General features: G+C 32.7%; 1 protein-coding gene across 1 annotated transcript; it reads right to left on the bottom strand.

Moving 5' to 3' along the window:
• Positions 1-224: 224 nt before the first annotated feature.
• On the bottom strand, positions 225-5,372 carry LOC118056837 (65-kDa microtubule-associated protein 1). The gene is made up of 11 exons (XM_035069217.2): positions 5,212-5,372; positions 4,245-4,296; positions 4,062-4,160; positions 3,789-3,992; positions 3,393-3,641; positions 3,084-3,299; positions 2,298-2,453; positions 1,859-2,170; positions 1,084-1,171; positions 823-971; positions 225-685 (listed from the first exon to the last, which is right to left on the bottom strand). The coding sequence occupies exons 3-11, from the start codon at positions 4,131-4,133 to the stop codon at positions 386-388; spliced, it is 1,746 nt and encodes a 581-aa protein (XP_034925108.1). The 5' UTR covers positions 4,134-4,160; positions 4,245-4,296; positions 5,212-5,372; the 3' UTR covers positions 225-385.
• Between the last annotated feature and the right edge of the window lie 7,038 nt (positions 5,373-12,410).

Raw genomic sequence — 12,410 nt, 5'->3', positions numbered from 1 at the left:
TGGTGCCTCCGGACCTTGGTTAACGGACATTTTTCGAGTTAATGACCTTCGAGCCTTCACAGAATTCTGCTCAGAGATCATTTCCTCGTCGCATTTCACACATTTCACGGTTCACAATCTCATGGTTTAGCAGACGAAATTCAGCAGCCAGCTGTTCTACATTAGAAGCTTAGCGTCGAGTAACCAGGCACTACAACAAAAAAATCGTTCTGAAGATATGGAGCAGAGAGGATGAGAACAGCTTAAAAATGTGGATAAGATGCACAGCTAAAAACAGTTCACTCTCCAGTAACTCAGTTCTCACAACTATATGACTACAACAAGCTCCTAGAAGTAATAACAGTAATATTTCAAGGTGTAAAACCTCCAGATCTCTCTTAATTTATCATGGTGAAGCAGAAACTGTGTCGGTGCCGGAAAAATGAGAGGCAGCATCATCTTTCGATATGGAAACATAGTTAACAGGGGCAGATAGCCTATTATCCCTCCTTCCACCTTTAGTTGCAGAACTGCTCCCATTTTGATGAGAATTTAGAGATAGCCGCCTGCTTGGAGTTCCATTAGCACTGCCATTTGCACGGGGACCAACCACCTTCTTTGTACCAACTGGTCGAGCAGGACTAGGCCTTGCACTGAAAATGGCATCTTGTTCTGTGTTTTGCTGCTCATGGAACTTCTTCTGATCCTGTCATATCCAAGGTTGTCTCCTTTTAGCAAGAGAGCGATCGAACAAATCTCATTCTAGACCCAAATCAATTCGCATTCTAGTTTAAATGCATGCGTGAGCTGGAACAGTGTGATAGTCACTAAATATGAACTCACCCTCATTCTCCGCTTCTCTTCTTCTCTTTCCTGTCTGAGCATGGCATATTCATCTAGCATGGCAAGGAGAGGAACACCATCATATGCAAACTGTATGCCACGATCTTCTTCCCAAGCCCGAGTTTTGGCAACCAAGGTGTCAACCAAAGCTACAAGGGCCAACAAAACCAATTAAATATCTGGATGCAGATCTAGACAGAACATTAGAGAAAAAAGATGTTGATCTTGCCAACTCTTTGGCTTCCCTGATTCAACAGATACCTGGAATTTTGTTAACCAGGATACGGGCCTTTTCTGCTCGTTTGAGATTCAAATGTGCACCTCTGCTTGCATTATACCTGTTTTCATCCTGTTTAACAAGACAATGCCATTTAAGTTACACCATCAAATCAGCAGTGTACAAGTAATTTCACCTGCTTTCTAGAAAATCCAGTTTGATCTGTTGATCCTTTTCACTATGTCTAACCTCATCATTTACCATTAGGACTCGAGTTTTTCCAGTCATATAATGTCAAAATGAGACAGTTGTCCTGCTACTAGGCAAATGTGGAATGCACAATTAGACAAGATAAAAACATCAGCAAGCAAGATCAATCACATAAACCTATTATCTGTGAAAGAAAACCAGGGGACAGAGATATCCTGTTACTAGGCAAACGTGATTACACAATTAGATAAAATAAAAACATCAGCAAGCAAGATCACTGACATAAACCTATTATCTGCCAAACAAAACAAGTGTATGCAGAGAAACAAATATTTCCCACATATAAGGGGATCTATAGATCAGCTCCCAATGCAGGAATTTCTTGGGGGACCTGAGAGGCCATGGCCCTTCATCACTTGAAATATTTTTTTTCTATTAATGCCCCCACGCATCTATAAAGTATATGTATCATCAACAGCCCTCCCTAAAACAATGACATGCCCTACCACTGTACCAGGAAAGCAGTGGAGAGATCTCTTGGAAGTGATCATTGAAATTCTCAAATCAGCAGTGACAGTATGTCACATTGAAGGAGAGAGATCAAAATACCCGATTGTAGTCTTCTAGCCAACTCTCTTCCTCACATGCTGACATCCATTTCTCGACCTTATCCAAAATTTCTTTTCTGCTTAGAGCTTCTTCTTTGGCTCTTGATATCTGATTGTCCATGTCAGCCAGTAACTCAGTAGGCTCAACATTTCCAGAATCAATGAGAGTCATAATCTTTTCTCGAGCAGCCTCTGGATCTATCTCTATATGAGCATGGACATATATCTCTTCAAGCTCTGCTTGCTTTCTGAAGGCAATTTCTTTCATCCTGCTGGCTTTCAATTGATCAAGCCTTTCAACTTCAACCTCAGCCTTAAAAGCAAGTAATGGTAAAATCAGTATTCAACTTTCAGAGTTTTCACAAAAAAAAAAAAAAAAAGTATGCAGCTTTCACAGTTATTCAACCTTGCAGGTATATTTACTTGCAGAATTCAAATACCTGCTCAATCAGATCCAGCGCCAGAGCTCCTGGTGCAGCCACTTCATCAACTGAAGCCAACATGTTACAGGTTACATGGTCAAACAATTTCCTTTCTTCCATTGGAGTATCCATCAGATTCCACAGGTCAATAAGTTGATTTGTCAGCTCTTGAAGCTGTGGTAGGAAGATATAAATCAAAGATATTATGAATCTTAGTGGAGAACAGAAGGATGTGGTTCAAATCAAGCACATGCAGCAAAAAATATATCCATTGTGACACTTCATTTTACAAAAGAAAATTTAGACTTTGTTCCCTTTGGATGTTATACAAATTATACTGGTGCTATAAAATAATTATAAAGTACAAATTTAGAGGAAACAATACTTGTTTTATATGTTTTGAAGATGTCAAACAGAAATATGATGCAAAACAACGTTTTCCCTACTGTTGAAAGAATATATCTGAATTACAAGTATTAATTAAGAATGCAGTTTTCAGAAAACATCAAGCAGACACATTTAGTTCACAAGATAAACTTATTTAACAACAACACACAAAAAAAAAAAGCCTTGAGGAAATAGGGTCCTGATATAGCATAATAATTTTTCTGTTTAAAAATGTAAAAATTGATATCCCATTTCTTCATCACAGAATATCTTTATGCTATGGATTGATCTACAGGATCATCATTTGGTTAAGGCTCTCAATTAGTACAAAAGTCTTATGTGCTTAGGTTCATGTGAAAATGTACAAAGGAAAATATATTCTCCCTAGCAGAAAAACTACAATGCCAAAAGACTTACCTTATGAAGCCGTTGCTTCTTATCTTCTTTTAACGCTAAGACTGTCTTAGCCAGCCTTGCTAATGTATCATTGCTAATACTTTTTGATTGCGCACCAGTTGAGTCAATTAAGCTTGGATGAACATCAGTTACCGTACTGAAGAAGTCCATCCCGAGGACAGCACAGAGGTCATGCACACTGCTTACAAATTCAAGGACCTTGTGCAACCTACCACTCTACAATTTAAAATTAGCAGTTAACGATTAACTTGACAGATCTAGAAAGCTAGAAATTATATGATGCACCATTACCCAAATAGAGAGATTTACCTTTTCCTTTTGAAGCTCTTGAAGTTGGGCATGATATTCATCTAACTTCTTTAGGGATAAGTCAGCTTCATCAACTGCAGGAGCATCATTGATATTTAAGTTCCCAGCAATTTCACCACATATTTTCTGAATCTGTGAATGTACGTCAGAAAACTCCTTCACTCTCTCAGCTTTCTGTTCCCACAGCTGTTCAAGTGCTGGTGCTATAGCTGCAAGTTGTTCCTTGATTGTTCCTGAAGTCTTCTCAGGCTGAAATTAAAACCAAGGAAAGCCATGAGGAGCCAGCTTTCACAGTTCATTACCACGAGGAGTTTTGCATCAACACATCACCATAATACACACTTTAGACTTATGCTTAAGCGGACCATACAAGACGAAGTCAAATAAACCACTCACAATTCCTGCAAAACTTTTTTCTCCAAGGGCTGATAGAAGACGGGCAAGTTCAATTTTGGCATCTGATAAGGCCTCAAGAAGCTGTACCCTCGACTTTGCAGCCTGCTCAACTTTCTTCTTGTACACATCCAAGCACTCTTGTTCTATTTGAATAAGCATCTTGTCCCGATCCTCATCACTTTCACCAACCTCATCCCAGATTTCCTACACCACATCAGGGACAAGTTATGATTTCTTCATGTCATACACATGAACAATCAAAAAATGAAATACCTGGAGCTTTTGCAATAAAGTGCCACAAGTTGCTTCTCCAACAAGAGGGTTTTGAGCATCCGTGACTGCCATTCAAGTTATTTTGCAACCTCACTTCAACTACACGGAGCATTCAAAAGACATTTAGTAATCCATAGATGGGACCATGATACTCCAGAAAGAGAGGAAACTGAAGCAACTTGCCTTATTGACCTGCAGGAAAAGTACTTTTACCAGACAAGTAAAACATACACACCTGCAAAGACAATCGACTGATCAGGAGTAGGCATAGAGTGAGGGTAGTTGAAAAAATAAGCTCTGGAAACATTTGAGGAAAGACTACCTAACTTGTTTAATTGCAAATGCATCACGACTCTAAATGCCATTCAGTACAGAACACTGAAAACTAACTACAAAGCTTTAACACATGTAGTAGAACACGCACAATACATGTCTTTATTTAAAAGCAAAGAGATTTAGGTAGCATACAAGACAAAGCATGGGATTTATCAATCCTGTTACATTATTGACAGAAACATAGAGATCCTTTTCACTGAATTACGGCTTGCCAAGGCTATTCAGAAAATACATGAAAAGAAAGAAAGAAAATAAAACTCTGAACTTGAATAAGTTGTTGTTTAGACCTGAAGAAGAAAACTACAATCGTGCTTAGCCTAACACAATCATTCGCATAATTGAGACAACCTTGTACAACCATAAAAACACAAAACGAGAACTAAATACAATATTAATACCATGCCCTTTACCAATTTCTTAACAAAACCAAACAAGAAATAACATATATTCTACTAAAACTTGTCCAAAAAAAAGACATTTTTTCTCCCTATTGCTTGCTGACATTCTCAGCTACCAGCCAGCTTATTTCACTAAAAAAAATACTTACATATACCAATTACGATTTAATTAAACTTATTGGCACATTTCTAGATATTTCTTGAGTCTGAACAAGATCTCAAGTTTAAAAGGGGGGGAAATGTTGACTTCAACCAAAAAAAACGCAGCAACAGTTTTAAAGTAAAAAATTCCTACATTCACTAAATCAAGAACAAGAACAAGTTCTAAGCCACTTAGATCTCTTGACAATCCGAGAAAACAACAAAAAACAACACTGAAAATGAGATCAAATGACAACAAAAATAATAATGCTTACCCAGACCGTCCTTGAAGGAAGCTAGGGTATTTGGGGAGAGGTTTATTGCTTTCAGATCTAAAGATTTTAGTTTTTTTTCTCACTCCAAAGCTAGTATCCGTGACTGACTGTGTACTGTGTGCAGAGAGAAACCTTGAGTGAGGGAGTGATAATAGAATCGAAGAAGCTAGCAAACAAAAAGACAGGGAGAAAGAAATGGAGTGTGGGTCCCTTTAATATATCTATCTAAAATGTAGTCGCGATCGTCTCTCCTTCTTTAACACCCCGTGGTTTTCGGGATTATTTACGAAGCTGTCACTGCCAGACCAACAAATAGTATTGTTATAGCATGTCTGGTGCGTAGTTATAAAATGCGACCGGTAGTTGACCAGTAAAATAATTGGATGACAGGTTTTATTGGTCAATCTAGATCAACCCCGATAAAAAATAAGACACATATTAATATAGTTGTTTTAATATAAAATGTCACATTAACATATATACTAGCATAATTATAAAAAAAATATCACATTAATATATATATATATATTAGTATAATTAATTAGCATCAATAGATGATAAGGTGCATTTGTCTTCAAATAAACAAATCTTTAATATAATTTAAAGATATTAAAAGATAAGGATAATAATAAAAAGTTTGTATTAAAATCCATGAATCAACATCCTAACTCCACTTTGCACTAAAATCCATAAATCAATATCTTCAGTTGCATAAAAAAAATAAAAGATTTGAAAACATGCTAAACTCTTAACACTAGTAGAATTATAAAAAGAGAATGGTAAAGTATAAGATGTAATTTGAATGACCACACTTTTCTAACATAACAATATATTTACTTTGGTTGAATATAGGCATTAAGTTATTCGGTGTTTATAGGAGTAAAATTGGAATCAAATGTCAATGAAATTGAACCAACCTCATATCAAAATATAATCATACTCCTATGTATCTTCATTATCACATTCATCTTCAATCTCATTTATATTTATCAAATCTATAATTGAAACATAATTAACCAATAAACATTATATATTAAACAATAATTTATTTTCAAACAAAGTTATAACTAAAGGATTAAATATTCCATTACCTTCATTTGAAGTATCTTGAATGGTAATGGTTGATAAATCACGGTGAAAGATTTATACTTCTTCGGTTGTTAAAGATGATAGATTATCTTCTATTACTAAATTTTCGGTGTTAGAAAATGCCTTAAAATTAATTGGATCATAATTCCGTCCTTTCCAATAATTTATATAAAATCAAAGTTCAAGTACAAAATATAAGTATTAATGATGCTACTTAATAATATAAATAACTTTGAAGAATTAGAGAAAAGAAAATACTTTTGTTTTAATCTCAAATTATAGTGAACGTCATTAAGTCTGTGATGCTCCAATCGATTGCTCTTTTTAAAGTGGATGTGCTAAAAAATACTCCAATTCCTCTTGTATCTTGAAGAACTACAAGTTTGACTTAAAACTCGTATAGCTAGTTTTTGGAGATTTGGAGCACAAGTTCCTTATAGCACCCGTTATTCATCTATATATAAAATTATTAAGTGAGATTATATCAAGATAATATTTTTAAATTACATTGAATATGAAAATAATAATATACCTGGAGGTAAAAAGGTGCGATCATTTCTCGCGGATACTCTACTAAGGTCATGTTCTGCATTCCTAAACTTCATTTCACTTGTAAGCTTACTTAGCATAATTGCATTCCCATTTGCATACTTCTCAACAACATCTAGAAGTCCATATATATATATATATATATATATCCATTAGATTGACATCATATTGAAATCAAAGATTCAACCAAACATAAAGCTTCCTATACAATTGTCCATCCTATCTATTGTTAATGATGTCAAGAAAAGGTTGCACCTTAGTCCTTTTTCTTTGAAATCTCCTCAACATTTCTTCTTTTGCAGAAGGGATAGCCTCGAATAAATATCCTATAGTAGGTTTATCATCACTATCAACAATTTATAGAACTCGAGCTAATGGTTCGGTCATTTGTACAATTAATGCACATTCTTCCCAAAATATAGAGATCAACACAATATCAATAAACCTTTTTCCTTTATTATCTTTAGCATAAGCAGAGGAGACCCATTCTCTAAATGTCACCATAACTCTCAAATTATCTTTGTGTACTAAAATGCTCTGCAAAGTAATAAAATTAGTAGCAAAGTGAGTATAAGCTAGCTAAAGTACTTATTTCCCTTCAGTGAACTTCCTCATTAAATGCAATGGATAGCAATGATTATAAATATACTTTGTAATACTAGAAGCATGATCAATAATAGAACAAACTGACTGTAGCTTACCAACATCTTGGAGTATGAGGTTGCTGCAATGAGCAGCACAAGGAGATCAAAATATTGAAGGAAATTCTTCCACCAACAACTCACTAGCAATAACATAATTAGAAACATTGGCAGTCACCATATGCATAATATTTTCAGGCCTAATAAATAAAACAATCTCTCTAAACAACTTATACAACAACATAGCAGTCTTTGAGGCCTCTGATGCATCTATTGTTTTTTTTTAAAAAAAAACAGTTCATTTAGGACAATATACTAAGAAATTAATTAAAGTTCTTCTCTTTTGATATATCCATCCATCAACCATCAATATGCAACCAGTCTTCTTCTAAGTTTCTTGATAACTCTCAATAAAAATCTTAATTTCATTAACCACCTTTGCCAGGTAATAACCATGAAGAGCATGAAAATTTGGTCATTTATAACTAGAACTCATGGTTGTTATACCATCTATAGAATAGAGTTAGCAGCATTAAATGGCACACATGCATCAATCATCCATTTTGTTATAGCAAGATCACATTATTCGATAACTTCTTTGTTTTTCGAACAACTTTGGAGAGGCTTTTGAGCACCATGAGTTGATCTTAAAATAAAATATGCCCCTAATGTTACATTTTCTTTCTATTTTCCATAACTTGCAGTTGATTGTTTAACAACACTAGTGATTTTACTCTTTCCTTTATTGGCAACCTTTGGTGGTAACATTTGCTTCTTACCATCAGCTTCAACATCATCATCATTTTCACCTTTATCATCATCTTCTAATCGTTTAATCATCCTCTCTTCATGCTCTCTTCGTTCAGCACTATATGGATTGAAATATGCTTTTATTTCTCTAGCTTTTCTTTTCTTTTCAACATTTCCTTGAAGATTTAAAAGCATTTAATGATGAACATCTGGAAAACATTTGTGACATTGTTCCACTTCTCCTTTTGTTCCAACTAAATGTTGCTTGAATCGATTAATGCCTCCACCCGCAAAAACTTTGGCACAATATAAGCATACTAATTTGTTTTTCTTACATCCCACACTAAGTTCAAGAGCTTCTTTGCAATGACCCCATGCTAAATTTGTTTTTCCTCTTACACCACATGATGTTGACATGAAAATTGAAGGTTCAGATGAATAAGCATTTGAAGGATCACTATTTGAAGTGCTACCATGTTGAGAAGACATTTTAAAGAGCTGTAATAAACCAAATCAATTCTAAATAACTAAGCACCCACGTAAACTATACTAAGAATTTAAGTCTTTGATACTATTTAATTTACAAATTAATTCTTATAATCTATGGCAATAATAAACAAATCAAAATTTGAATATATATACACTGTGCTGTTATTTCATCATAACCAAAACATAAATCACTATTAATCATTTCATTCTAAAAACATTGAATTACTATGACTAATTTAAATTGACTTTACAAAAGGCAATGAAAATTAAGGACAACTTGATCAAGTTAATCTAATAAAGTGTGTGGACATAGAAACAAGAGACAAATAAACTGTTAGTGAAAACAAGAGACAAATAACTTCATAAATGACAATGAAGACATGAGACAAATTGATCAAGAGCTTGCAATTGACCAAACAATCAATTCTTCCATCTTAAAAATGCCAGGTGCTATTACCAAATAAACTAGCTAATGGATATTCTCTATAATTATTTGTAGTGGGCTTATTCATTATTTCTAGCCTTATGTTATTAATTCTTCTAATGTAAGAACAAATATGGATTAGCCCAAGCTCTGTTTTGTATTTGAACCCTAACAACCAAGGACAAACAAGTTTTGGATCGAGGAAACCTTTTTTCCTTTCTCTACCATTCCAATGGATTAAAGTCATTGATAATGGTCTCAAGGTCAATAGATAACTCGAAATCAACTAAAGCGATAGGTATAGGAACTTAAACACAATTTGATTCTACATAGTCTGATTATTGATTCTCAGAGTCTGTTGTTTTGCATGAGAAGACACACAACAAACCAAGTTGTTCCATTAATTTATAGTTTTCCTATCTACTAGGCATAGTCTTGAAAATTGCAGGGTCAAGAAAGGTTTAAAGGACAGGAAAATTAAAGAGGCAAGAAAGATTTATGGTTCTTACCTTGGCTTGAAAATTTTGTTAATTCTCCGCTTGTAGATGCTGGATGAGAGCAATTCACAACTGAACGACTTTGGCACTTGGCTTTCTTCTTCTACTCGAACAAAATTATGGCAAAATACAATGTTCTTTCCTTTTAGGCTTTTCCTGTAAGTAAAGTTTATATGTATATATATGTTGGGTCTCACCCGGGTTTGCTCAGATCGCCCAAGTCATAGGTCGACCTACCAGGTTGACCGGGTCTTACCAGTTTTTTACATTTACTGGTCTTTCGACTAACCTAAACCGATCCAGTCACGGGGTCGACCTGTCGACCCCAGGTTTTATAATTGTGGTCTGATAGAGATGATAAATAGAAAGTTAAAAATAAGAAGAAAAAAAAATTATTTTGGCTTTTCAATTCTTGGAGTCCAATTTCAATTCTTATAGCATTTCCAAAGGCAGATGTTATTTAAAAGAGTTAAATTGGTAATATAGTTTTTTTTTTATTTGCATTTTAATAGGAAAAGGCTTTTTAGAAAAGCTAAATGTATTTTAACATATTTGATACACAATTATTTTAACAATCTGATATGATCTAGTTGACCAGACGGGTCTAAAAACAATTTAAACAATTATCAATCAACCTAATATTAAAACATAAAATGAAATAAAATCAATTAAGAAAAATAACATAAGTCAACCTAGGTGAGCTTGTTAAATTTATGACACAAGTCATGAAACTAGGATGATCTCATAAAAAGAAAACAAAAACAAACATAGATTAAAAAACATCAAAGGAAAAAAACTAGTGAAAACAAATATTACAAAGAAAATGTTATAATATTTTTGTAAGTGAAATAGTATAATAGCATTTTGTTTAACATAAAATAATATTATATTTTTTATTTTTAGCTCTCCATATGGCTTTTCATTGGAGATGCTTATTTTACTTGCTTTAAAATGAGTATTAAATAAAATGTAATTTTATGATTTCTCTTATAAAAATATTATTCCTACATTAAAAAAAAATGCTAAAATGTTATTTATTGCAACAATGTTTTTCTCATTAGTTTTTTTTTTTCCCTCTGATTTTTTTTTTAAATCTACTTTTTGTTTGTTTTTTATGATATTATCATAGTTTCATGACTTATGTCATGAGTTTGACAAGTTCACCCGGGTTAACTCGAGTCATTTTTATCTTCTTTTTCTTAATTAATTTTTTTTTTAATTTCATCCTTTTAATATTGAGTTAATTGAGAATCGTCTGAGTTATTTTTATACATGTCAAGTCAACTAGATCATATTAGATTGTTAAAATAATTATGGATGAAATAAATTAAATATAATTAGCTCTTCTATATGGCTTTTTACCATTGGAGTGAAAATAAACAAAAAGGCTATACTTACACTATTGTCATTTTTGAATTTTTTTTCATGTTTTTTTAGCTATTTACACACCATACATGTTTTTTGAAAGCATAAAAAAATAAAATAAGAAAAGTGGAAAATATAAAAATTGAGAAAAGAAAATGAAAATGAGAAAAATAAAGTGTCAAGTGAAAAACCAAAAGAGCAATAAAATTAAGAAGAAAAAAAATTAAAGAAAAAAAAGAAAAGTCAAATTAAATATTGGTGCAAGATTGGGTTTTTTTATCCATATTTTTCTTGTACAAACGATATTCTTAATATCATAATCCTTCCCTGAAAGTCATTCCATAATCCTTTCTAAGTATATCAAGTAAAATTTTCTAAACAACAAACTAATGAAAACTTGGAAGATAAGTTAAGCCAAATCACACACACACACACACACAGAGAGGAAAACACACACCACAAAAAAAAAGAGAGAGAAAAGAAAAGAAAATAAAGAAGAAGATCTTTTTCTTCCTCTCTTTCTCTCTCACATTTTTTCTTAGTCATAATTTGATATAGACCACAACATCTAAGCCATCTTTTCTAGTTTTCTCTTTTTGCCAATTATTTTTTTTCCTCTTTTTTTTTTCTCCTCTATAAATCCAGCTAAAATTACTCATAAATCTACCAATCATGTCGCTTTTTCAATGACCCTCATAATCTCTATTTTTTTTTAGCCAAAGCATCAATATTTTACTTAAAACCAAGCCCTCAGCCATTGATCTACATCCCTAGGCTTTAGAAACCAACAATTTTGAGCTTGTATTTGCATCTTTCATATATATATATATATATACCAAAAAATTCAATAACTTCAGTGCCACTCAATCCCTAGAGTTTTAGAGATGATAGAGTTTGGTCCTTAACTTCTTGATTTTGGTTACAAGTCCCTATCTTACCTTTTTACTTATTCATATTCATTGATTTGTTCGACTAAACATATTCTTGGTTATATTTAATGATTTTTATTGACATATTTTTGGATTTGAGAGACTTGGAGGTTAACTAATTGATGATATATTATAGATAGGGGTTAACTTGATAGTTTTTCCAGAATAAAATTTTTTGTTGTTGATTTGAGAAAGTTTTTAATATGATTTTTGGTTGACTATTTAATATGTTTTAAATATATGTTTCTACAAGCTACATTTCAGATATAGTAATTTTCTAAGGATATATTTCTATTCATTTTTATTTTGTTTTGTTTTGTTTTATGTTATATTTGTGATTCTTTTTTTTAAAAAAAAAATATATTGATTAATTTTCTAAGGACAAATTTACAAATTTGATTGATTAATTTATCAAAAATAAAATGATTTGTTTTGGTGTGAACTTGTTTGATTTTTTATTTCATGT

Source organism: Populus alba, chromosome 1 (genome assembly GCF_005239225.2).
Source record: "Populus alba chromosome 1, ASM523922v2, whole genome shotgun sequence".
Taxonomy (NCBI): domain Eukaryota; kingdom Viridiplantae; phylum Streptophyta; class Magnoliopsida; order Malpighiales; family Salicaceae; genus Populus; species Populus alba.
This window is presented reverse-complemented; position numbering and strand designations above follow the sequence as displayed.

Coding starts and splice junctions, on each gene's coding strand:
- LOC118056837 (XM_035069217.2), bottom strand. CDS start 4,133: ATGGCAGTCACGGATGCTCAAAACCCTCTTGTTGGAGAAGCAACTTGT. Junction 3,993..4,061: donor CTTTATTGCAAAAGCTCCAG/GTATTTCATTTT, acceptor GATGTGGTGTAG/GAAATCTGGGATGAGGTTGG. Junction 2,171..2,297: donor CGCTGGATCTGATTGAGCAG/GTATTTGAATTC, acceptor CTTGCTTTTAAG/GCTGAGGTTGAAGTTGAAAG.